The sequence below is a fragment of the Chelmon rostratus genome, chromosome 21 (assembly GCF_017976325.1).
Source record: "Chelmon rostratus isolate fCheRos1 chromosome 21, fCheRos1.pri, whole genome shotgun sequence".
NCBI lineage: Eukaryota > Metazoa > Chordata > Actinopteri > Chaetodontiformes > Chaetodontidae > Chelmon > Chelmon rostratus.
The window spans coordinates 9935848-9958355 of record NC_055678.1 but is presented as its reverse complement, the minus strand read 5'-3'; the positions used below and the strand labels follow the sequence as shown (position 1 = coordinate 9958355).

General features: G+C 40.7%; 1 protein-coding gene across 1 annotated transcript in view; it reads right to left on the bottom strand.

Moving 5' to 3' along the window:
• Positions 1 to 683: 683 nt before the first annotated feature.
• The window catches only part of LOC121625058 (zinc finger protein 385B-like), a 41207-nt gene continuing 19382 nt past the window's right edge, over positions 684 to 22508 (bottom strand). The window contains exons 2-8 of the mRNA XM_041963094.1: positions 10928 to 11082; positions 9440 to 9547; positions 5152 to 5329; positions 2213 to 2584; positions 1845 to 2047; positions 1563 to 1661; positions 684 to 986 (exon numbers count right to left, since the gene is read on the bottom strand). Of these exons, the coding sequence (XP_041819028.1) occupies positions 756 to 986; positions 1563 to 1661; positions 1845 to 2047; positions 2213 to 2584; positions 5152 to 5329; positions 9440 to 9547; positions 10928 to 11082 (1346 nt within the window). The 3' untranslated portion in view covers positions 684 to 755. The remainder of the gene's footprint in view (positions 987 to 1562; positions 1662 to 1844; positions 2048 to 2212; positions 2585 to 5151; positions 5330 to 9439; positions 9548 to 10927; positions 11083 to 22508) is intronic.

Below are 22508 nucleotides of genomic sequence, written 5' to 3'. Positions count from 1 at the left end.
TCATATCAGAGTGGTGGTTGATTGTCACCTCAAGACACAGACACAGAGAAAATAATTAGTGTATGTATTTATCTAAAACATTTATAAAGAAAAAGCATCCATATCCACTGTATGACTGTAAAGACATCAAATTGTTGAGATGCAGTATCCTCAGTAATCCAAAGTTACGGATCTCCTTTGTATTTTTATGGGTGGAGGTAAGTTAGCAACCAGTTTCATGGATTTTCTTGATTTTGATTTGGTTACGAAAACTAAAGCAGGAATGAAGTATTGTACTTGTTCTCCCAGAGTACAACTAAAAAGCTCTCACACTGAAAGAATTCCCGCAACTACCACTTAGTAACATTTACACACCCTAGTGTATTAATCTATAATTGTCTTACAAATAAAGCTAAAAGATGCTTGTCATTATGGCTTCCAGAGGGGTCCAGACCCCAGGGAACATGCACTCAACAGCTTGTTGAGGGGAAACAGCTGAGCGATGGTCCATCCATTTTTAAGGTGGGGGAGATGTGGGTCAGTCAGCGCTGAAATCTCAATCCACACCAGGGGATCGTGCATACTGTCTTTATGACTTGAACCTGCCAAAGTTGACATGATGATATGCTGCCCTCGCAGTCGCTGCATAGTGCCCTGGTGTCCCTCAGGGGGTCCCATGCTTTGTCCTCGTCGGGCTAAGATAAACTACTCGGACTACTAGTCCAGCTTTGGCTAGGTTAAGTCCCCTGTAATGTAGGTCCTCCAGCCTGTCATTGCTAGTAAGGAGAGAAGATGATAGGTGCATGTGTGGCCCTCAGAGGTCCTGGGGCAGGCCTGAAGAGAGTGGGGCTGATCAGGGGACCCTGGATGATGGCTGTGGGACCTGGCGGCAGCCTTAGTGCCAAGGGCCCAGACGCCATTGTGCACAAGGCAGCTGGATTGAGGGGGCTGGTCAGGAACCCTGCCGGCAGGGCCTTGGACAGCTGCTTCTGCAGTGCCAGTTTAGTCTGGAACCAAAGAAACATATCAATTGAAACAAGAATCTAAAGCCACGCTAGGAGCTCTGTGAAGCTGTACTTAGACACAGAGGTAAATTGTACACGCTAACATGTTCATACTGACAATGCTGACATGCCTTAGCACGCATAATGTTTACCATGTTCAATATCTTAAGTTAGCATGTAAGCCTGCTACCATTGGCCAATTAGCACTAAACGCAAAGTTCAACTAAGATACATTTGAATGTCATTTGTTTTGCAGGTATTTGGTCATAAACCGAAGTATTGGACAGATTGAAAATTTGACCTGACGATGGCGCTAGATGAAAAGTCAGAGGATCACCAAAGTCATTAAGAATCATCCTCTGGGAACCATGAATGTCTGTTCAACATTTTGCGGCAATCCATCCAGTAGATGTTGAGATATTTCACAGCTAATTGAAAATTAGTCAGAGGATCACAAGGTCCACTGAGTATGTGTGTGTATTGTCTGAACTGTATATGTAACGAATGTGTGAGATATAGGCAAGAATAACAGTAGTCAAATGTGAAGTGTGTGTGTGTGTGTGTTTGACAAATTCTTACCGCTAACACAGCACTGGGCTGTAGTTTATTATAGGGGGTGAACTTCACCTTGACAGGCTTCCCAGCCAAACGCTCTTTGTGTCTCCTGCTGTTCATGTGCTAAAAGGGGGCAGGGATATACAGAACAGTGATTCAGTCAAGGCAGCTCTGGCTAACACATCAAAGAGCCAACAAATATTTCCTTGAAGAAAACAAAGGATATATATTGTATACTATTAATTTTTATGCTTTGGTCAGTAGTAACATTAGTCACTTTTATTACATTAGGGTAAACCAACATACCTGCTTCAGCTGTGTCTCTGAGTTGACAGACACCTGGCACATTTCACAGTGAAAGGGCTGGCTGGCTATACCCACAACTGCTCTGGCCTTGCTGCCCATTCGCTGCTTAATTCGGCAAGTGGGCCTGGGCGATGATGTTATCTTAACCCTGCGTTGTGACTGGCTGCTGTTCTGACCATCAAGCATATGTTTGTGCTTAGAGCCTGATTCAACCAAACAGAGAGGACAACCAAACGTCAAAATCATAGCTAATCATGTGGCAAAATGGCTGTAATAGTTTCATCGCATTTGCCTAACAAGGATCAATCAGCAAAAGGCTTACAAATGTTAACTTTACTAATTAATATCAGCAGTTATGTAGTACACACCACTACAGTGAGCCTCCAACTGGGAGCTGGAATTGACCGTCACTTTGCACGTGAGACAGTGGAGATGTTTTTTGCTGCTCTTGGTCTCTTTAGCCTCCGTCACCTTCGACACCTCCTCCTCAACACCTGTGGAGCTCCCCTGAGCGTCAGAGTGTGGGGCTGAACTGGTGGCCGGGCTGCCCCTCTCCACAGGTGGACTGTCTGAAGGTGGATCAGAAAGCTGAGGGCCAGGGGAGATTTGTGGGGAAAGCTGAGGAGACCGGAGCGAGGAAGAGTCTGTGCATGAAGGCTTTGAGGAAGGAGTGAGTGCCAGTGAGCTCTTCTGGACATTTTCTGGTTGCTGCTGTGCAACTTGAGAAGAAGTACTTGGGCCTGTAGACAGATGAATAAACATAGAAGTTGCCCTATGAGTCAATTTACACTTGGACTGACAATTTGATATTTATCTTGGCATATTATCTGGATAAGGATAAACCTTTGTGAAGGCAAAATCTAACGTTAGATCATTTTGGGAAGGACAACTGGCGCTCTCAACAGACAGCAGACAAAACGTAGACACAACAATGTGGATATGTTGACCAAACTGACATCTAATTCCCTTTCCTGGCACTGCAAGGTGGAAACGTGCAGTGCCAGGAAAATCTGTCATGCCACAGAGGAGCGTCTGTGGCATGTTAGATTTAATGTTGAGCCAGTTATTTGGCCACTTGGAGTCAGCAGAGACAAGCTGTAGACACAACACCCATCTTTTAAGCTGATATGGTGAACATCTCAGCAAACATTTGTCTATTTACATAGCCAGCAGATACAAAGCATTCATTTGTGTCGTTTTTGTCATATTTGTGGTAGTCACTCTTTTTTTCACTTTGTTTTTGGTCTCTACCAACTCCTCAGAAAAATATCTGGCGCTTTAGCAACCAGCTGCTGCCAAAACTGATGCTATGCAAATGGTGAGAGTGAACCAAAAGTAAAGCCGCGGGCGATAAAACCAAAACAATGAGCTGAAAGAAGCTAAAGAGTTTCAAAGAGCCGAGGGGAACTACAGAGCTGGGTGATAGTTCTCTGTGGGGCTGTCACTGTGTGCGAAACCTTTCACATACAAGTAGTCAAGTTATTGTCACTGTTGGTATAAAAGTATTTATTGTGGCTGCTTCAATTGTAGACAGGAGTTCTGTATTTTCAGAATTTGAATTGATTTAAGGATAAGAAAACATTTAGAGGTTATGACAATATGATAGTGAACAATATGGGATCTAATCAGAGTTGACAGACTAACCAAAGAGAATAAATTATGAATGCGTGAATGCAAATAAATGCAAAGGATGAGAAGTGAGCACAGCATTTCCAGTGGCAGAATGCTGTTTATCTCTACTTGAACATACGCCGAGCAGGTTTATCCAGTCGATTCCTCTTTGTTCTATTTCTTTAATGTAACCTTCACTTTTAACCTTTTTGAGTCCTCGTCGACTTACTTTTCTGCACAATCATCTCTTTAATTTTTGTATCTTTCCGCTGTATTTTTTTCCCTGCCATCTCAATCACTCTCCCTCCATCCCTCTGTCTCTCTGTCATTTGTTCTCTCCCTCTGTCACCATCAATCAACAACCATGGTAACGGCTGAATGTAACAAGCTTATCATTGTGTGGTTAGAGGGAAAATGATAGGCGCTGGAAGAAAATGAGAGGGGCAAGATCGATAATGAAAAGGAAAGCTAGACAGAGTACAGAAAGGAAGATAGTGAATTTTTGTAATCGTGCAGAATAAGAAGCTGAGTGACGAAGTGAGACTGCAAGGTAGCAAAGTTGTTGCTCTTACAGCAGCTTTTTTGTAGGCAATGTTGCTGAAGAGCCAATAGCTATAACATTAAGAATAAGAAAAGGATCCAGGGCTATAAGGACACATGTGTTTCCCTGTTTTTGGCTAGGGATTTGGGGGATTTAAAAAAAGCTGAAGTACAGTATACACCAACAATAGAAAGTTATACATGGTGGAGTTTATAGGCTAATACCAATGTTCTGAGCATATCTTCATTTTTGTGCATGTTAGTTCAGTGGCATTATGTACAAAAGGGTTAAAAAAAAGAGTGCAGTGTGAATTTGGTGGCCTTCAGTTTGTACCTGAGGAGACTTGGTCCTCAGATGTTTACGCTCACCATAACCTCAAAGACACAGTTTTAACCTAAACACCCACACCTGGCCCCGAGAGGCCAGAACACCAAAGCAAGCAGCCAAGCAAAGCACAAAGCTATTTTCAAAATTGGCTTATCTTTATGGCTGAAGCTATCAGTAGATTAACTGAAGAAAAGAAAATTAAAAAAATAATTGGCAACACTTTTTCTAATCATTTAATCTAACAAGGGGGATGCATTTTGGTCACCTTGTGAACAAGGGGGGGTGGCATCCCCCCTCAGATCACCTACTGGATGCGAATATTTAAACATCATTTTTCAATTGGAAAGGTATTTGGTCTGCTATGCTATTCATTGCTGCTAGCATTAACCACTGTTGATCGCTACATAAACATGAAGTCTTGCGTACACACCTCTCTTCCACTGCTGTTTAGTCTGATTTTGAGAAGAAAACACACACCTTTTGACATGTCTATTAGCAAAATGTTATCACATTTCATAATAAAAACAAGAAACTGCAAGTGCGAGGTGTGCTGATTTACAACCAAAATTAAAAAGAAAGAAAGTAACACCACTATGTCTCTCCTCAGATCGCATCTCTTTTTAAGAGCTTTAAGGCTTCTCATCATGCAGAATGTCTTTGCTTGATGGGAGTAATTACTGACAGGGCCAATGATACCAGGACAGGTAATAGCTGGTAATTATCCAGCTGAGTGGCAGCTACCAAGCCTTACTGCTTATGTCTCTCAAATTACAGCTAATTACTCACAGGATGAAGACAGGGGTGCCTTAAAAAAAACAAGATTTATACCTGTTATGTGTTTCAAATGCGAGTCTGTGGGCACCGTTCCTCCTCCAATGATCGCCCTCTCTCTGTCTTTTCCTGTTGTGGATGGATTATGTCCATTCTTCTGCCGGTTCCTCTGGGTCTCCAAGGCCTTTAGCTTGCGAGCGTGTTTGTGACCTTTGTAATGGGCCTCCGCCTGGGTCTGACCATAACACACACGCACAAATAAGCACACGCGAGCAGAACAAACAGAGGAGAAAGTCAGCATACAGTATATGAACAGAATCGCTGACATGATTAAATTACTGAACTGTACTCTTTCCATCTGCTCCATCTCTTTGACTTCACATGCTTCCATTGAGTTGGGGAGAAATTATGCGATTGAGCATTTGACTCGGAGGAAGAGTCACATCACCATTTTAATCATCACCATCGTCATGGTTGTGCACAAATGAGCATCAGTTGGACTCGTGGCATCTCATGATCATCCTCTGAGCTCTCTGGCTCTTCTTTCCACTGATTCGTTCTGACACGAAATGGCCTGTGTCCATTATTCTGTAACACAGAATGACCTCTGTGCCTTCCTCTGTGAGAGAAAACACATTTATGGCAGCGCGACAACAGATGCATGCAGATTTGGGGTCCCACAATGGCTCTGGATGGCTGTAGATAAAGCGAGATGCGCTCTACAGAGGAAGATCGGCTTCAAGCAAAAAGTGCACCAACAGAACAACTGAAGCGAAACACATTTATCTGGTAAACCATTCACACATCAGATTTATACATTTTACATTCCCCTCTTAACATTAGGAAGCAAACAGCAATAAAGTAAAGCATTTTGTCGATTTGTTCCCTTGTTTTCGACAACAATATATATCTACATATCTGCTATAGTGTTTAATATTCAAATGAGCAAACGCCATCTGCTGATAAAGACCTGAGAGGTGGTTAAAAGGCCAAGAAAAAGAGGGTGCCCTTGAGTTAGAAGTTACATATTTATTTACTTATTTTTGCCAGATTTTCTCTAACTTAGCTTAGGTTAAATAGGCCTGTTTGTTATTCAATTCTGACTAAAATTTTGTCTTCCGTGAAAAAGGCCTATGGCCTACTCTCTGAAGGTGAAAAGTTCAAATAGCAACTTGAGCCAACTATCCATATGACATAAAGTGTACAGAACAAGCAGAAGTCATAAAGGAGAGGCGTGGCGATATTCTATATTTCTCTTATTATCAAACAGTCCCTCGAAACCTCCAAAACCAATAATTAATTTATTTTACTAACAAGTAATGTCTAGCCAAAGCCAAATATATCTATGTCCTCCTGTGTTGGCCAAATTCTATTAAAAATGCAGAAAGGAGCCACACTGTTGCATTTGTTCTTTCATTAAAATGAACATGGCCCCTGTAATTTATTTTTGATCCACACTCTAGTAAATATTCACAAGAGTGCTAAATGTGTATTAATCCTCTGCTGAAAATAGTCCATAACAAATGGTCTGTTTATTCCTGTTTGAGTAACGTGCTAAAAATAACACTGCCCGGCTGTTTTACGACGCTATTTAGCCCTTTTAAAAATGAACGCATACGTGTTTATGAGACAGATTTTTAAATATTTACATAGGAATGAATGGGCTCGAGTGCCACAGATAAGGTAGGGAGGTTGGACGGACTTAGGCATTGTTGGTTTTGTTCTCTTCATGGGATTTGTTTACAAAAAGAAACATATAAAACATAACCAGCCTTATCCTTTAAGACCGCACATTTTTGCAACACTACAGCCTTTCTGTACATGAAAGACACAAACACTCTCCCTAAACCAACAGAGAGTCTGAGTTCAAGTATCTCGCTTCACACAAGGCTGTTAGATAATTTGTCATCGCTCAAATTATCCTCCCCAGTTTCAAAGCACACAGTGTACACAGCACAGCCTCTGAGCTCAGTGTGCAGAGGTGATCTTTAAGTGGCCATGTGCATAAAGTGGTGGGGCACAAGTTCCCCACATCAACACTTTGCATAAAGCTTGGGCTGCTGCACAAACAGAAAGGGTACCACCGTGGGTCAAAATACAGGGCTGAGCAAAGGGTGTACGACCCTTTGGCTGCGTTGAATGTCAGTGCACACTAACCATTCAGCGTGATTTTAAACTCAGAGTCAGAGGGGTGACATCTGCCCCCGTCTGCATACTACCAGTGTAGTATGAGTTCACTATGTTCCACCATAGTAACTTCAAGAGAGAATAACATGTAGAGTAAGTATCGTAGGACGGCAAAACAAAGATCCTCAGTTACAGACACCTGAAGGAGACTGTCATGACTGCTTGGCCTCCGCTGACCTTGATTCAAGCACCTTTATGCATTCTCACACCACTGATGCCCACACTCTTCAGACACAGTGAGCAACAGCTGTCCTCCACAAAAGGGCAGCATAATTAGAATACCATGTGTTATCCTTCAAGCTTGAATCTTTCATGCTTTTTCAGTGAGTTTAGCAGCCTTAAAGGAATAATTTGAAAACCTTCAAGTCTATTCCTCTTTTATACACACTGGTCATGTATTGTAGATTCCATTTTTACAGTCATCCATCTCTGTCTTCATACTGAACAAACAGCTCCAGCTCCACATTCAGGGCAATAAAACACTTGACTATAGAAGTGAAGAATGGCTGCAATAACCTTAATTTCATGAAATGCCAAACTGTAGAATTTAACCTCTACTAAATAATAAATATCGACAATCACTGAATTCATAGCATTGAAATGTTAAGCAATCTCCATTTCTATGGTTTGAATTCCCCTGTTTATAATATGCCACGTTTGGCAGTTTCACAAACTTGATTTTTTCAGTAGCCCCACTAGCGGAGCGGTTCTAATGATGACAATGTCTGTCTGTCTGTACACCACTTTGGTCCAAAGTGAAATATTTTGACAGCTATGAATTGTCATGTAATTGTGTGCAGACATTCATTGGTCCCAGGGAATAAATCCCAATGACCTGGGTGATAGTGACTTAAGGTCACATATCGTCATCATGGTAATAGACCTTTTTTTTTCATTTCAATGATGAAAATGACGAAAATGTTTTATATAATCACTCAAATTCATCAAACACGTTAAATCGTGTTAGAAATCATGTCAACTTTGGTTGAACTTTGAAATTCTTTTTCATATCAAACGAGGACTCAGTGGATTCAGTGAAGTTTGAATGGCAAGCTGGAGCTGAGTGTCCAGTATAGAAAATAAAATAGGCTATGAATGACTGTGAAAGTGAAACCTGCTCTACGTCCCACACAAGCAGTGAGTGTAAAATATGAAAAGACTTGCAATATTCAGAACTATTCCTTTGGTCAATTTTCTTCATCAAGTGCAAGTTCCAGCTGCTCAGTGCAGGCCCCTGTTGGGACCTGGTACCTGCCTGTAACCCGGTATCCAACTCCTGGGTCAACCAGCAATCTCAGCTCAGCTGCAGGCAACACAGAGGGGAGGAGGAGAGAGCCTGTTAGCTAGAAAACAGACTCCTGGCAACACCACTGTATGTCCAAAAGTACAGTGCAGAGAGAAAAAGACAGACAGAGCAAGAAGAAAGAGACAGTTGAGGAAGTAAGGGTTGCATAATGTGCTCGCTCCAGCGTCCTGCTCCCTTTAACTTTCACAGTTCACACAAAGAAGAGTCATTGTCATTCCACCAGGTTCCTCCTAACAATATAAATGCAAATATGTATAAATGAACTCCATAGGAATGGGAGCCAAACGAATATGAATAGGGAGGTGTGATAAGGAGAAAAAAGCAACAGAACTAGCTGACCTTCCTTTAAAGAACCCACTGGCCGATTAAAAAAATGGAGGCTGTGTAAATATACTGATCGGGCTGATATGAAGAATAGCCTGCTTCAAGACAGGATGCAAAAATATGAAATGCGATGCAAATATGTGGACGCTTGACTGCAAAAATAATCAAAAGATGAGCTTCAGATGAAAGTTCATGGGATAATAACTCGTGGTTGTGTTTTACAGTATGAACACTGTTTCATCAGGAGGGTCTCACAGTGTGGAAAGTGAGATAATGTTGATTCAACACTCCCGAATTTTATCACATAAAAATCCATCACAGGTTGATGTGATTTAACGTACGAGTGCATTCTGCAGAAAACAAACAGGCAGATAAGAGCTGAGTGGTCAAAGGTATTTTTCCACCTCCCTGCTGCCTTCCTTTGAGTCTTTGTTCTATCCGGTTTACCAGATGACAGCTCAAGAAAAGAAACCAAAACGTTTTCTTCTGTGACTTTGGGGAAAAGGGCTGAACGGGTATCTGACTTACAGTGGAGTTGAAGCGCAGGTGACAGATGTTACAGGAGATGATGGGCTTCTTCTTGGGTGGAGCCACGCCGAAGGTGTGGTTGATCACTGCCTTCTGCACGGGGTCCATCTATAAGGTGAAACACAAACAAGCACATGCACAGACATCAAGAGCCTTGAGAAGAAGTCCTGTAAGACGCAGTTCGAGTCCAGCTTTTTGGATTTTCGTTGCATGTCATCCCTCCTCTCTGTAGTACTGGTTCTACCATTTCAATACTGCCCTCATTTCCTGTCATCTCTTCACTGTCCCTGCCAAATAAGGGCGACAATACCACAAAAATGTAGGTATTTTTGACATCCACCTCTTCATAAAATGTATGTCACAATATTAAAGCCACAAATTCAGCAAAAGTAGCAAAATGTCCTATTCCTCCCCTAAAGGGCCTTTTCCATAATCATGTATATCATATCATTGGATTATAATTATTGATGCATTCATGTGTTTATTACTTTAACGATTCAGCTGGTAAAGGTGAAGATAATTTTAATTACTTTATAGGCTATGCTAGTTTGAACCCCCCTTCCAGTACCTGGTCGCTCACAGCATCTGTTGGGGCTTGTTTTAACCTGGTCTGCGTACTGTAATGGTCTTATTAATTAAATACAGTGCAATTTGTCATCATGCTGAGTTCCACATGGAGCCGCATGGACTTTTATCTTTTTATCTTTCCGTTGATGAGCAGGGCCCTGGATGAGCACAGATATAGAAAATAATTATCTACACTATTCCCACTATCTTTTAGGTCCGTGATGAACAATTTGTCAGTGCCGATTTGTGTGATTAAATGTTAAGAATGAATGTAAGATGTGTATTTTTTTTCTTTTGAATAAAAGATGAACAAATTACAGTTCTGAATTCACACTTTTTAAATAACCCGTCTTCCGTTCATATTTTTAATCCCTACAGTGCAGCTGCGTTACATAGCTGAGTCATATTTTTAGCATTAGGTGTCGGACAGGAATCTTTTCCCTGCCTCCCACATGCCTGATGCATTTAGCACATTCCTCTGACTCTGTCTCATTAAGGGTTAAAGCTACATGTAGACAATGAAAGTCTGCCGCTTCATCATTTAGAGCCAGACCAAATATGTATGTGTGTGTGTGTGTGTGAAAAGGAAAGAGAGAAGTGTTATACTCGGGATGTCTCGATCATATTTTTACCATTGATCGGAGCAAAGTAATATTTAGAACCTGCCGATGCAGTCCTTATACAACATTGATATTTTCCTATACAACATTTCGAGTAAAATAGAATTGTTTATGCTTTAATAGCTCTGCTTCGTAGCTTTCCTTTAATAGATTTCTTTTTTAAGCAAGCAAGCAAAAGACTGTAAAATGCAACCAAAATACTCATCAGTCTTTCCTTGGCATAGAGAAAAGATTTTAAGGATCTGTTTTTTGGACGCCCACTGCAGCCTCATGTGTACAAATGAGAAATGTGATATCATACCGTGTTGAAATTGGGGAAGAGGCTGAGCGGCGAGGAGCTGTTGACCCTGAGCGGCAGGAAGTGCTCCAGCTGGGTATGAGTCTGCGGCTGGAGGGGTCGACCCGGCAGAGGCAGGGAGCCCAGGAGTGGGTGGACCTGGCTCTGGGAGAGGGCACCTACAGCAGGGATGATCACATCTGAGTAAACACATCACTGCCACAGCAGTTTTCTTAAACTCCTGTTAATATTCACTTTCTGAAACATTGCAAATTTGTGGATTTGCAGTGAGACGTGAATGTCATCCTTTCTCATTTGAGGGTACCAAAGCTGCACATCCTCACACACACACACACACAAGTATAAAGACAGAGTTTGGCTCACAGCATATGACATCAAGACCCACTCCCACAGTGAATGATTCACTCAGTAAAGCTTTAATGACTTCAGTAATAGCAGGGGATAAATGATGAGGGGCTTTGTGCGGCCTTTTCCTCCCTTACAAGTCCGTAGTTTATCTTGACAAATGTCTCTGGCCTTTAAGTACAGCACCACTGTGTATATTTGTGCAGTTTGGTTCTTCTTCAGATCCTACTAATGGGTGGTCAACAGAAAGAGAGGAGAATTGCAAGGAGGTTTTAAAGTCCAAGGTGACAGACTGTACTAAATAAAATATCCTAAAATGCTTTTTGTTGCTCACAAGCTTTCTGTCTCCTTGCATACGACACCTCTGCAGTGATTGTTTTGATAAAACCCACAGCAATTTCACCAACAAATTTGGCCCTTCCACATGACCTCTCATTTCGTCACGCTTTAATTTTGGTTGACCTAAATGCTTTCAGACTGCTCATGCTTTAAAGAGCACCGCCGACTGACCTTTGTCTAGACCCAAAGTAAACACTAGCGTGCCCACATTAAAATGCACAATGTCTTGCATAAGCATGGTGATTACAGAATGTTTGTAATGCCTGTGTGCTGAGAAGTCCTGAGGTTTGTTACGATAAAAGGTCATGTGCAAATGACAGAGAACAAGTTAAAATCGATGTAAGTAGGCAGCGGAGAGTAAACTGGGACCGCTTCACAGGGTTAAAGTCATGGGGGTGAAGGCCTGGTGTGATGAAGGTGGACCTCTCCAAAAATTGGTGTTTTTAGTAAAGGTTCGGGAAAAGGAACGACACTAGAAGCTTGAGTTTGTTGAGTACAGTTACGTCCTTGATGGTTTTTCCACTTGCAGTTTCAAATTATAAACAGAACTGTGAATCTTTTGTGCATTTTTACTATGATTATTCAATATCTTATATACCTGTACATAAATTCATGTCAAATTCAACATCCTTGCAACATACAGAACTAATACTGTATACATCACTGTTTAGTTATTCCCAATACTCACAAATGCAGCACATTGCCATATCAATACAATATAAAGTACCTGCAAGAGTTGCAATAAGCATGTACAGAATATTACCGGGTATTATTATTGCATATATTTTCTATATTAAAGGTAGAGCCCTAGTTTTTTAGTTTAAGTTCAGTTTCTAGTTGAGATTTTAGTTATTTGTGTTGATCATTGTATTTACCACCTTATCTACTGTATATTGTGCCTGCAGGACTACAAAGCATAATGGATAGTGAGTTTCTTGAATGTCTAAATTTTACAGAAAGTACTTGACTTCAAAACCTGTTGGTTACACAGCTGATTTTGAACAAGAAAGGAAACACATTTCTGATCTAAATATGTTGAGGGCAAAAAAAAGACAAAGTTTGGGATGAAAAACCAGGCACATTTGTCCCATACAATACAATATCAAGAGTGTTTCTACTATTTGAAAGACTTGGATCAGTATGGATTTAAAATTTGCGGTTATTGAGGGTGGAGGGGAGGTTTGGCCTTAGCAGGATGGAAAATGTCAGGAGGAGTTTGATGAGATGAAGGGAGCGTTGGCTGGTAGGAGTAATTTCTGCATAGAAAAACTGAATGAAATTGACTGATGAAGCCAGAAGTATTAACATACCAGATGACAACAGGAGGATGAAGAGAGATGACTCACTAACTCTGGATTTAGGAAAGATATGTGAGGAACCCACAATGTACATGTTTACTCGTACTCAGGAATTAATCTCCTTCTGGATAAGATAACCACTGAAATGAAGAGGTTTTTATTACATCACCAAAGCATAGATTATCATAAAGTGTATTGTTCATGAGCACTTGGACATTTTCTCTAAATACTGCAGAGAGTGAATACAGTTGGTCCTGAAGCTGGAGTCTGACGATAGTACCAAAAAGCACAGGAACAAGAAAGCAATTTTCCCCAATTTTCTGCTTCTTTCACCTCTGGATTTCAGGTTTTATCTCTGGGGATAAGGCAGGTTTGAAAGTCCTTGAGCATTAGCATGTTTTTTACTAATCTGGGCCCGTATTCAAAATGGTTTTTAAAGCCTGAGCAGAGAGACATAGCAGAGGAAGGGGAAGGGAAAAGACAAACAACTTTTGCTCAAAGAAATTCTATGAACAGTATAGCAGAGAGAAATCTTCATTAAGGCACATGATTTTAGGTGTTGTATAAAACGAAGTTAGCAAGAGATCAAAGATGTTGCATTGTTCCATGCAGGTGATCCGGTGTTTACTTTAATGTCTTGTTTTATCACGGCCTGCAGCTACAAATGTCTCAGGCTACTCTTTCCTGGCAATGAATATGGCCAAAGAGAAACGCCTGCCAGAATGCGTTCTAAATCCAATTCAAGCAGATGCCTTATATGGATGTGAAACATGAAATTGTGTATTTTGGAATATTATACAAGACTACAGCCATACGAGCAGCTTTGTGAGGCTGTACTTAGACTTACAGAGCAGTGCTTTGAGCTAAATGCTAGCATGCTAATATGCTTATAATGACAATGTTTAGCAGGTACAATGTACACCAACTTTTTTCAGAATGCTAGCATTTGGGAATCAGCACTAAATACAAAGCACAAAATGTTCATCTAAAAATGGAGCTAGGTAGAATGTTAAGGAACCACCAACGTCATTACAATTCATCCTGAGCAGGACTTGAATGTCTGTATAAACTTCTATGCCAATCCATCTAAGAGTTGTCAAGATATTTCAGTCTGGACCAGTGTGGTGGAACATGTTGACATCCCTGGAGGTACACTGCTAGCCTAAAGTTGTGGATCCGTCAAATTGAAATTTTCCATTCTGGGAATCAAACCACTAAAAAACATGAGCTACTAAAAGACTTCATTCCCTCAGCTGGTCAACAGACTGACCAACCAAATAACTCCAGCACACCAGTGAGGGATTAACCTCAGAGCAGCGCTGCATCACAATCTCAGACTGCAGAGACACAAAATTGAACAAACTGCCTGTGTGGAACGGTGAATAGCAAACACAAAGAAAAGTGAATTTCTATCTGATTCAGAGCCATGAATTGAAATTGGCAGCTATATCTCCTCACTACAGAGAGGAGATGAATGTGACCAAAAGTGCAGCCAGAGTCAGACAAAAAAGTCCTGGCTACCATAAATAGGAAAGACTAGAGGTAGGTTGGAAAGTCTGATGTTCAGTCAAAGACAGAGGTGTGAAAAATCAAGTGTCAAGAAATGTTGACAGAATAATTTGTAACTTTAACGTGAAAAACAAGACAGCCTATTAGAATAACTAGAATACATCTAAAAATGTGGAGCAGCCAAGGCAAAAAGTAGCTCCTAATCAAGCTAATGAATCCTAATCTTTATCAAATATACACTACATTATATCACTGGTTGTCTTATCTTGTTTTACCACTGTTTATTCAGTGATTTACAGGCACTTCAGCATAACATGCGCTATTTAGATTAGAAGTTGAAATGAGAGGAGAGATTAAAACTGATTATTACAGTTTATTTGATCCTGCACGTGTAATGTGCACCACAGATCTCCCTGGGAAACACACACACATACAAAAACACACACAAGTAACATGTGTTAACTGATTCGATTTTGTTTTTGATGAATTCCAATTTCATTTAAATGCTCCACCAGGACCGTTCATGTACCGCTGATGCCAGTAAAGTGTATTGAATTGCATTACACTGAAACGAGAGCCAATGACAGAGTAGCGAGAAATGAGAGAAAGTGAAAGAGAGACAGAGAGAGACAACCACAGGCTGATGAGACTGCTTTTTTTCTCTCCGCTAGGCCGATGTGCTAAATCTGCCTGTCAGGATGACTTTTGGGGACACTGATTCCCTCTCCTACACAAATCTGAAATTGATCTCATTAATCTCCTACGCATATATTCACAAGACACAGCAGGGCAAGACGTTTAATTAACTGCATTTTGCACCGAACAAACTAGAAACCGCCATCGTCTGTGAGAATTTGTACGACATCAGTCGACAAGAGGAACATGCTTTTGACGGGACTTTCCCTTTCAAGCTACCCGTCTCGTTTGCGTACAGAAAATGTCACAAAAGCTTCAAGATGGATTAAAACTGCAGTTATATTAGCTTCATCAAATCATGCTGGGAACGTGTTAACCAGCAGGACTTGATTACTTTTTATAAATAGTCACTCATCACTTTAGAGCTTCATGAGCTTGAAATCATCAACTAAATTACCGTACCCATACCCTAAAATACGGTTGAGTAGAGGGGTTTAGTTAACCATTTAAGGTTACCTCACATACAACACACATCCCTACGCTACATATAGTAGGTAGATTTAAAAACTGCTCAATTTTAATTTCGTTTTTATATTTACAAAGCAGTTTACACATATATACAATACTGCTCTAGTTATTCATACCGTAATCCAATTGTTGACAATGAGGAACGTACGTTTTGTTGGTAGTTTGACGTAGTGAAATCTTGTTTACTGATTTACTTCTTGGTATACAATGGTATGCTGCGTGGCCTCTTTTTTCTTGGTGGTACAGTAAAGCAGATTTGATCGGCGTTAGCAAGCAAGCAAATTAAGCTAATATATAGCTCTATGAGTTGCTTGACCACACTACTCCAGCTGACCTTTGTATGTTTTCAGCTGATTCATTTTAAAACAGGAAGGAAAATGCAGCTGATGGCTACATATACGATGCTAAAAGAATGATGCTAAAGCTACAAAAACTAGCAACCTCACCAGCTGATGATCCATGTACAAGACACGTAAATAAAGAAACAGCATTGGTCTTGTATTGCAATGTAAAACTAGCTTAGATTGTCTTTTAATTAACTACGACAAGAAAAAATGTAAAATCAGACTCTAATTTTCATGTACTTCAATATAAGTACTTCATATTGTGTTTGCTTACTTTGAAAAAGTATATATATATATATAATACATTTTATTTAGAAGCGCCTTTTCAGAACACTCAAGGACACTTTACAGAGCGGGTAAAAACACAAATAACACAAGATAAATACAAGCACAAAAATTAAAACCCATCAAGTATAAACAAGCTACAAGGAGAAGTGAAGTTATAGAGAGAAGGCAGTCTGGGACAGATGAGTTTTCAGTTTGGATTTGAAAGTGGGGAGAGAATCAATGTTTCTGATGTCGGGCGGCAGTGAATTCCAGAGTTGGGGAGCAGAGCGACTGAAAGCTCTACTCCCCATGGTGCTGAGACGGGCGGAGGGCACAGAGAGGTGGAGAGAGGAGGATGATCTAAGGGAACGAGAGGGGGTGGCTATAGAGAGGAGGTCAGAGAGATATGGGGGGGCCGAGGCTGTGGATAGCCTTAAATGTATAGAGTAGGATTTTGAAAGTGATTCTGTATTTCACCGGGAGCCAATGGAGCTGCTGAAGGACGGGGGTAATATGGTGAGAGGAGGGGGTCTTGGTGATGATATATACTTATATACTTATGTATATAAACTTCCAATAAAGAGCTGCTAATGTTAGCCTAACCTCTGAAAGCATCCTGGACTGGTTTCCACATAGTGAGGAAATAATGCATAGATAGTAATGAACAGTAATGAGTATTAATTAAACTGTAACTGCACAAATAAATATTGTTAGTTAATGTTGTGCTTCTAGAAGTAATGCACAGTTACTATGGCAGGTAAGCTAGTTAGCCGGACATGCTAACGATCGCAGGGTTAGAGCAGAAAAACATGCAGTTTAATGCATTACACTTTTGCTCCTGGTGGGAGTTAAGCAAACAGTCGACTGAGCCTGGTGTTGCACTCATGTCAATTTTGATTTTTCTCTTCATTCTTGCTGCTATTAAAGGACTTCCACCTTTTAAAATGAGCCAGTTCCTGCTCACTAATCTGTCTTCACTTCCTTTTTTCTATGCAGGAAGATAGCTCCTTCATGGAGGCTGGGAGTGTAGGTCACAGCAGCCAGCCTTCCCGTATTGAGAAGGGATAAAAGATTATGAGCTGGGGAAATTATAGCACCTTGAAAAAACTGGGGGAAAAGCTTAATCTCTATTATTTTCAGGATTAGCCTCTGGGTGACTCAACATCACAGCAATCACAGAGGGAAGGAAATGGCATCTTTTCATGAAGGGTGGAAATAAAATGAGGGGGGAATGAGACGCTTTCATAGCGGCGAATCAGAAGGAAAGCATCAGAGGAAAGGCTGCTTTGGCTCCTTTCATGGTGAATGCATTTCCCGGGATGATCTGCCTGAGCCAGATTCTCTGTCTTCACTCGGAACCAACATGGCGGTGTGGAGGCACGCTCCAATTTCTGACATCTACTAACATCCCCTGATGAGCTTCCTCTGTTTGGTTTTAATGCTTTGTGACATTAACAAAAAAAAATCATTTCAATGAATTTTATGTGAAAAGCTTTAAAAACATTTTGCCATACAATTACATCAAAATATGTTTAATGAATTATACATCTCTGGAGAGCAATTTAAGCATGGGAGCAAATTCAGTCTGAGTGGCAGACGCTGTGGTGTAATCATAATCTATAGCAAGACAAAAAACAGATGGAAAACTGGAGGAAAATGCAGATTATTTTGCTGCTGAGAGGCCCAATTTGGCCTGACCTCACAGGTTTGGGCTCTAGCTTCTCTTTATCCCTCAGGCTTCATTTTTTCCTCCGTATGTTACAGTGAACCAGAATGTCAACTTTCCATGAGCTAACAATAACAGTCCTGGTTCCAGCTTTGTCATACTGCATTTTTATAGAGAACTCATGCTTATGTCTTACCTGAAATTTACAAAATTACTTAATTAGGAGATGATTTGCACAAGGCAATTATTTCTGGTAATGTATATTTATTTCATCCATTGGTTTGGGAAGGTGATCCTGGTTTGTGTTAAGTTAAAAATGAATTCACGACAGGTCAAATACAATTTAAGTTTTTGGGGTTTTGTATGTCCTTCCTTTTGGAATTCACAAATCTGCTAAAATGTTTATATAATTTCTGGCGTTGACATTGTAAATCTGAATCTGGACCTATAGTGTCATATTATCAATCTGTGTTAGCACTGACTAAAGAGCTTTACAATTATAAGACATTTTACGACTCACCTTGTTAATACTTTATCCTCATAAAACCTTCTATTATATAAGACATAATGAGTATTTTTGGGCACTTGGAATATTGTGTTACTTCCGCTGATAATATATGTAGCGTCAGTGCAATCACAGCATCAGACAACACATCAAATCAACAGAACTCCCCACCATGTAAGAATATGAATATTCAATATTGTCATCCATATTACAAAAATAGCAGTTTTTTAATTGGCATTCACTACTGTCACTATTACAAAGTGTATTCTATAGGTGCAGATCAGAAAATCCCACATCAGTAATCTTTCTATTTGCAGACTAGCAATATGTCATAACAAATGGTTTAATCGGAAAGGTAGGATTAAGCTCTGGGGAATGTGGAACTGAAATTCTAAAAAGCGTTGCCTCTTCTGACAGTGTTTTGCTGATAAGCCTGCAAAGCACATCGTCAAATAATGAAAACTGAATGGTATGTTTTCAACTCCATAAAAGCATGAAGCCACAGTTTTCTGAATCATAAAACAGAAGTGGTTAGTGCACTGTGCTTTTGCAGTAATGATGATGCCATTCATTGCTTACACAACAGGCAGAGAACTAGGCATTTATGATGAGCTCTGGAGGATGAATTAGCATCCATTAAAACCGCCATTGACAGCTCCGCTTAGCTCCCTCCACTGGAAACAAAACGGTTGAGAGTGAAGGCCTAATTTCCATGATGGCTTAAAATGCTGCCCCCGCCTTGCACTGAGTGGTCTTTAAATAAATCATCTTTATTGTGACAAAGTACATTTAGGCCACGACTGGCGGCCAACAGGCAGATTCTCCCGCTGGCTGTCACTGTCTATTTAAACTCACACAGCCGCAGCTGGCAGAGCCGCTGGCTTCATGAGAATTTCTACCTGCGGGGAACCATCCAGCCCAGATCAGGCTCCCCGTGGTAATCTGTCCTACTTTCAACTGGAGCACTGTGGGCCCATTTTCACCCCAGGGTCCATAAACTTCTATTGAATTTGTTCAAGGTGAAATCCAGGACTAGTGTCCTGTGGTCAGAGAAATATCATGGGATACTGTGATTACCCTGCAGAGGACACATGCTACAGCAGCTTTTAATGTCGACACAAGAGAATTAAAGTAAAAACAATCAAAAGTTAAAATTCGTAATGTTTGCACAGTCTTTTCATCCACAATACAAACGCAATGCTTATCTTTTTAACCAGAACTTTACAGGAAGCTGTTGGTTTGCTGCGACTTTTGATTTAAATTACTTCCACAGATTGTCCACAAGGCATTAGATTTAGTCTAATGTTAATACTGGCACCAAATTCAATTTAATAACTGCCCTGTCTGGTACATTAAGAAAGCAATATTCCTGCAATGTTCTGGTGAAGCATCATTTGAGTTATTTTCACTATGATCTTTCATTTCTGTGTCTTGTTGATGTCGAGGAGACTTTGTCTTTTGAAAACAGGTAAAAACAAAAATCAGATTCAATGCATGTCGTACTCGGCCGTTAACATGTTTGATTCTGATATGTTTTTGCACCTTGGCCGTAGAGGATAAACAAACACTAAGAGATAACACTGATCTGCTGGAAAATGAGCATGAACGCACTATCAGTGCAGCGCAGATAGAGCAGTGTTTGTTGTGTTGTGCTTTGTTTCCTTTACCGACCCTCCACCCTTCCATAGTGTTTTGCACGTCTGTATCAAGCACACTTAAAATAAACTGCCACCATCTGCTTGAATTGAGATAAGCCTGAGTCCAATCAGACCTGCTGAAAGGCAGTCAGCAGATGTGCGGCACATACTTATTGATATTTAAAGTCTGTCGCAGCTTTATCCGCCCCATGAACTTAGTAATTAGCAGCTTTCTGTCTCGATGCTCCTCTCTGGCTGCCTGCCTGGTGGAGAGAGTTTGAAGGATCTTCCATTAGCGGCTTCAGAGATGAGAATCACAATATCTCTGCTTACTGATACATCTCTAAAGATGGAGAGACATAAAAAGAGATAAGATAGCACCATCAAATTTATTACAGAGATCAGAAAGAGCATGTTCTAGGGCTCCTTCTAGTTTAGTCTGTTTGTTAAAGGACATAAAAGTTTGCAACGCCTGAAATTCTGGAGAATAATGTCTCATAGGTAGCCAAATGACCTTTTGTTAACCTCTCCATGGAACAGCGACTGTCCAGTCACAGCTTAGCCGCTGTAACTAGGCATGGCAGATCTGTCAAGCTTTGGCTTTCTCCACATGATGCAGTGGTATACATGGGGCTGCAGTAATGGCTGAAATACATGGGGCATGCACGGGGTGCAACACGTCTGCCGCAGCACGCCTGCAGCAGAGCGCATCCATTATAATCAACTGAAGCTTTTACACTGACCATGGAAGCCGAGCTCACGTGGTGGACGTCGCGCTGCTCATCTCTAATTTTACGTGGCTGGCCTATTTTTGTTTCTCTAGCTGCGGCTATGTGGCCCTCTAACAGGCAAACTACATAGCCTAGCTTCTAAACAATACATAACCAATTGCATTTTCACTTATATGCACACAACCTGCAACCACAACTACAAAGATGGACTCTGTGTAGCAGGCAAAAAAACCTTGCTCTGCCTCGCCTATGTGATACATTGCATCTGTGTATATCCAGCAGAGTTTGGAGACTCGTGTCTTTGTTTTAGCCGTTCCAAAAACAAAAACACAAGTGCAAAAGTGTACGGAATGGATTAAAAAGTGCCTTTATCTGCTCTTACGTGAGCAGCAATCATTAGCATGTCAGGCTAACTAGCTAAGTACCTAATAAGGAACGTAGCGTTACTTCCAAGGTGGAGTGTTAGCTCTGAAATAAGCCCTTTTCACAAGAGAAAATTCACTGCGTAATGTTAGTATTTGTGCACTGTGTGATGTCTTGGATGCCATCCTGAAAGTGAAAACCAACTTAAAACAACATAAAAAAGCAAAACAGGGTTATGTTTAAACAGCTGATTAGCATACTTTTAATATTAGACCTAGCTAGCTTTGCAGTGCAATACAAGAACAATGCTACCACTTTATTCCCATGTTTTCTACACTGATCATGAACAAAATGTTAGCAGGGAAAATTTTGATTCTCTTAATACATCAACACCCATCTTAAGGAAAAGGTGAAAGGCTGCAGAGGTTAATCTTATCGTGCACACATCTTGACAGTGTATTGCATGAATCCTAATAGAGAGCACTTGATTTTGCAGTCAACATTGGTGGGCAATGTCATGTCTCCTGGCAGATGCATATTTCAGCAGGTTTGCATTTTCTGCTCAATTTTCGAGGCACGTTGCCAGATTTGGAGGCACTATCTTTTCATTCAAGTCAGCATTTCAGCAAATGCCAACATGTGAATGCACTTTGCTGACAGAATGTGTAGCTTGAGTGTGTGTGTGCATGTGTCACAGTGTTCATGTGCATAAACTAAACTGCCATTTAAGAGTTTCTGTAACAATTGACCTCAGTCGTTTGTCATCACTCCAAAGAGAGATTAATTCTCAAGAAAATAGAAAGTGTCCTCAGTCAGCAGCTGGGCACATAGGCAGCAGGAGGTAGAAATAGTGCAAAGCCAACTTCATGCATGTCAAAAGTTAGAAATAGTTAATATCCAAGCAGAGTCACCATTGCACTGAAACTTTATGCAGACAGCGGGGTTCAGACAGAGGCAGATCTACAGGCTAATACCTCCTGTTTGAAGGACATGGAAGGTATATCAGTGCCAGTGTCCTCAAGAGTCCATTCCCCAAAGGTGGTGACACAGAAATGCACTGCTTCAACAGAACAAACTGTCATTTTGCCAGAGTGCTGGATCCCATTCAGACTGACTGTTTAGTTTTGTTGTTGAACTGGATATCCTCTCTTCATATCACAGTACTCTGTCCCGGGGGGACTCTGTCAGGTAAGTGCAAATGAAAACCAAACAGAGATGTGATACAGTAGCACTCTTCAGTGGTCCAAAAACTGTACAGATTCACCTCTCATAATGTTCTTCCTGGAAGTTGAATGTGGTCAGTAAATCTCACATTAACCAAATTGTGATGATGTACAATCTTAGGCCTGATGGTTACTATCAAAATATTAATCCTCCACAAATATCCACAGAAAATATCATGAAAATGTGGCCTTA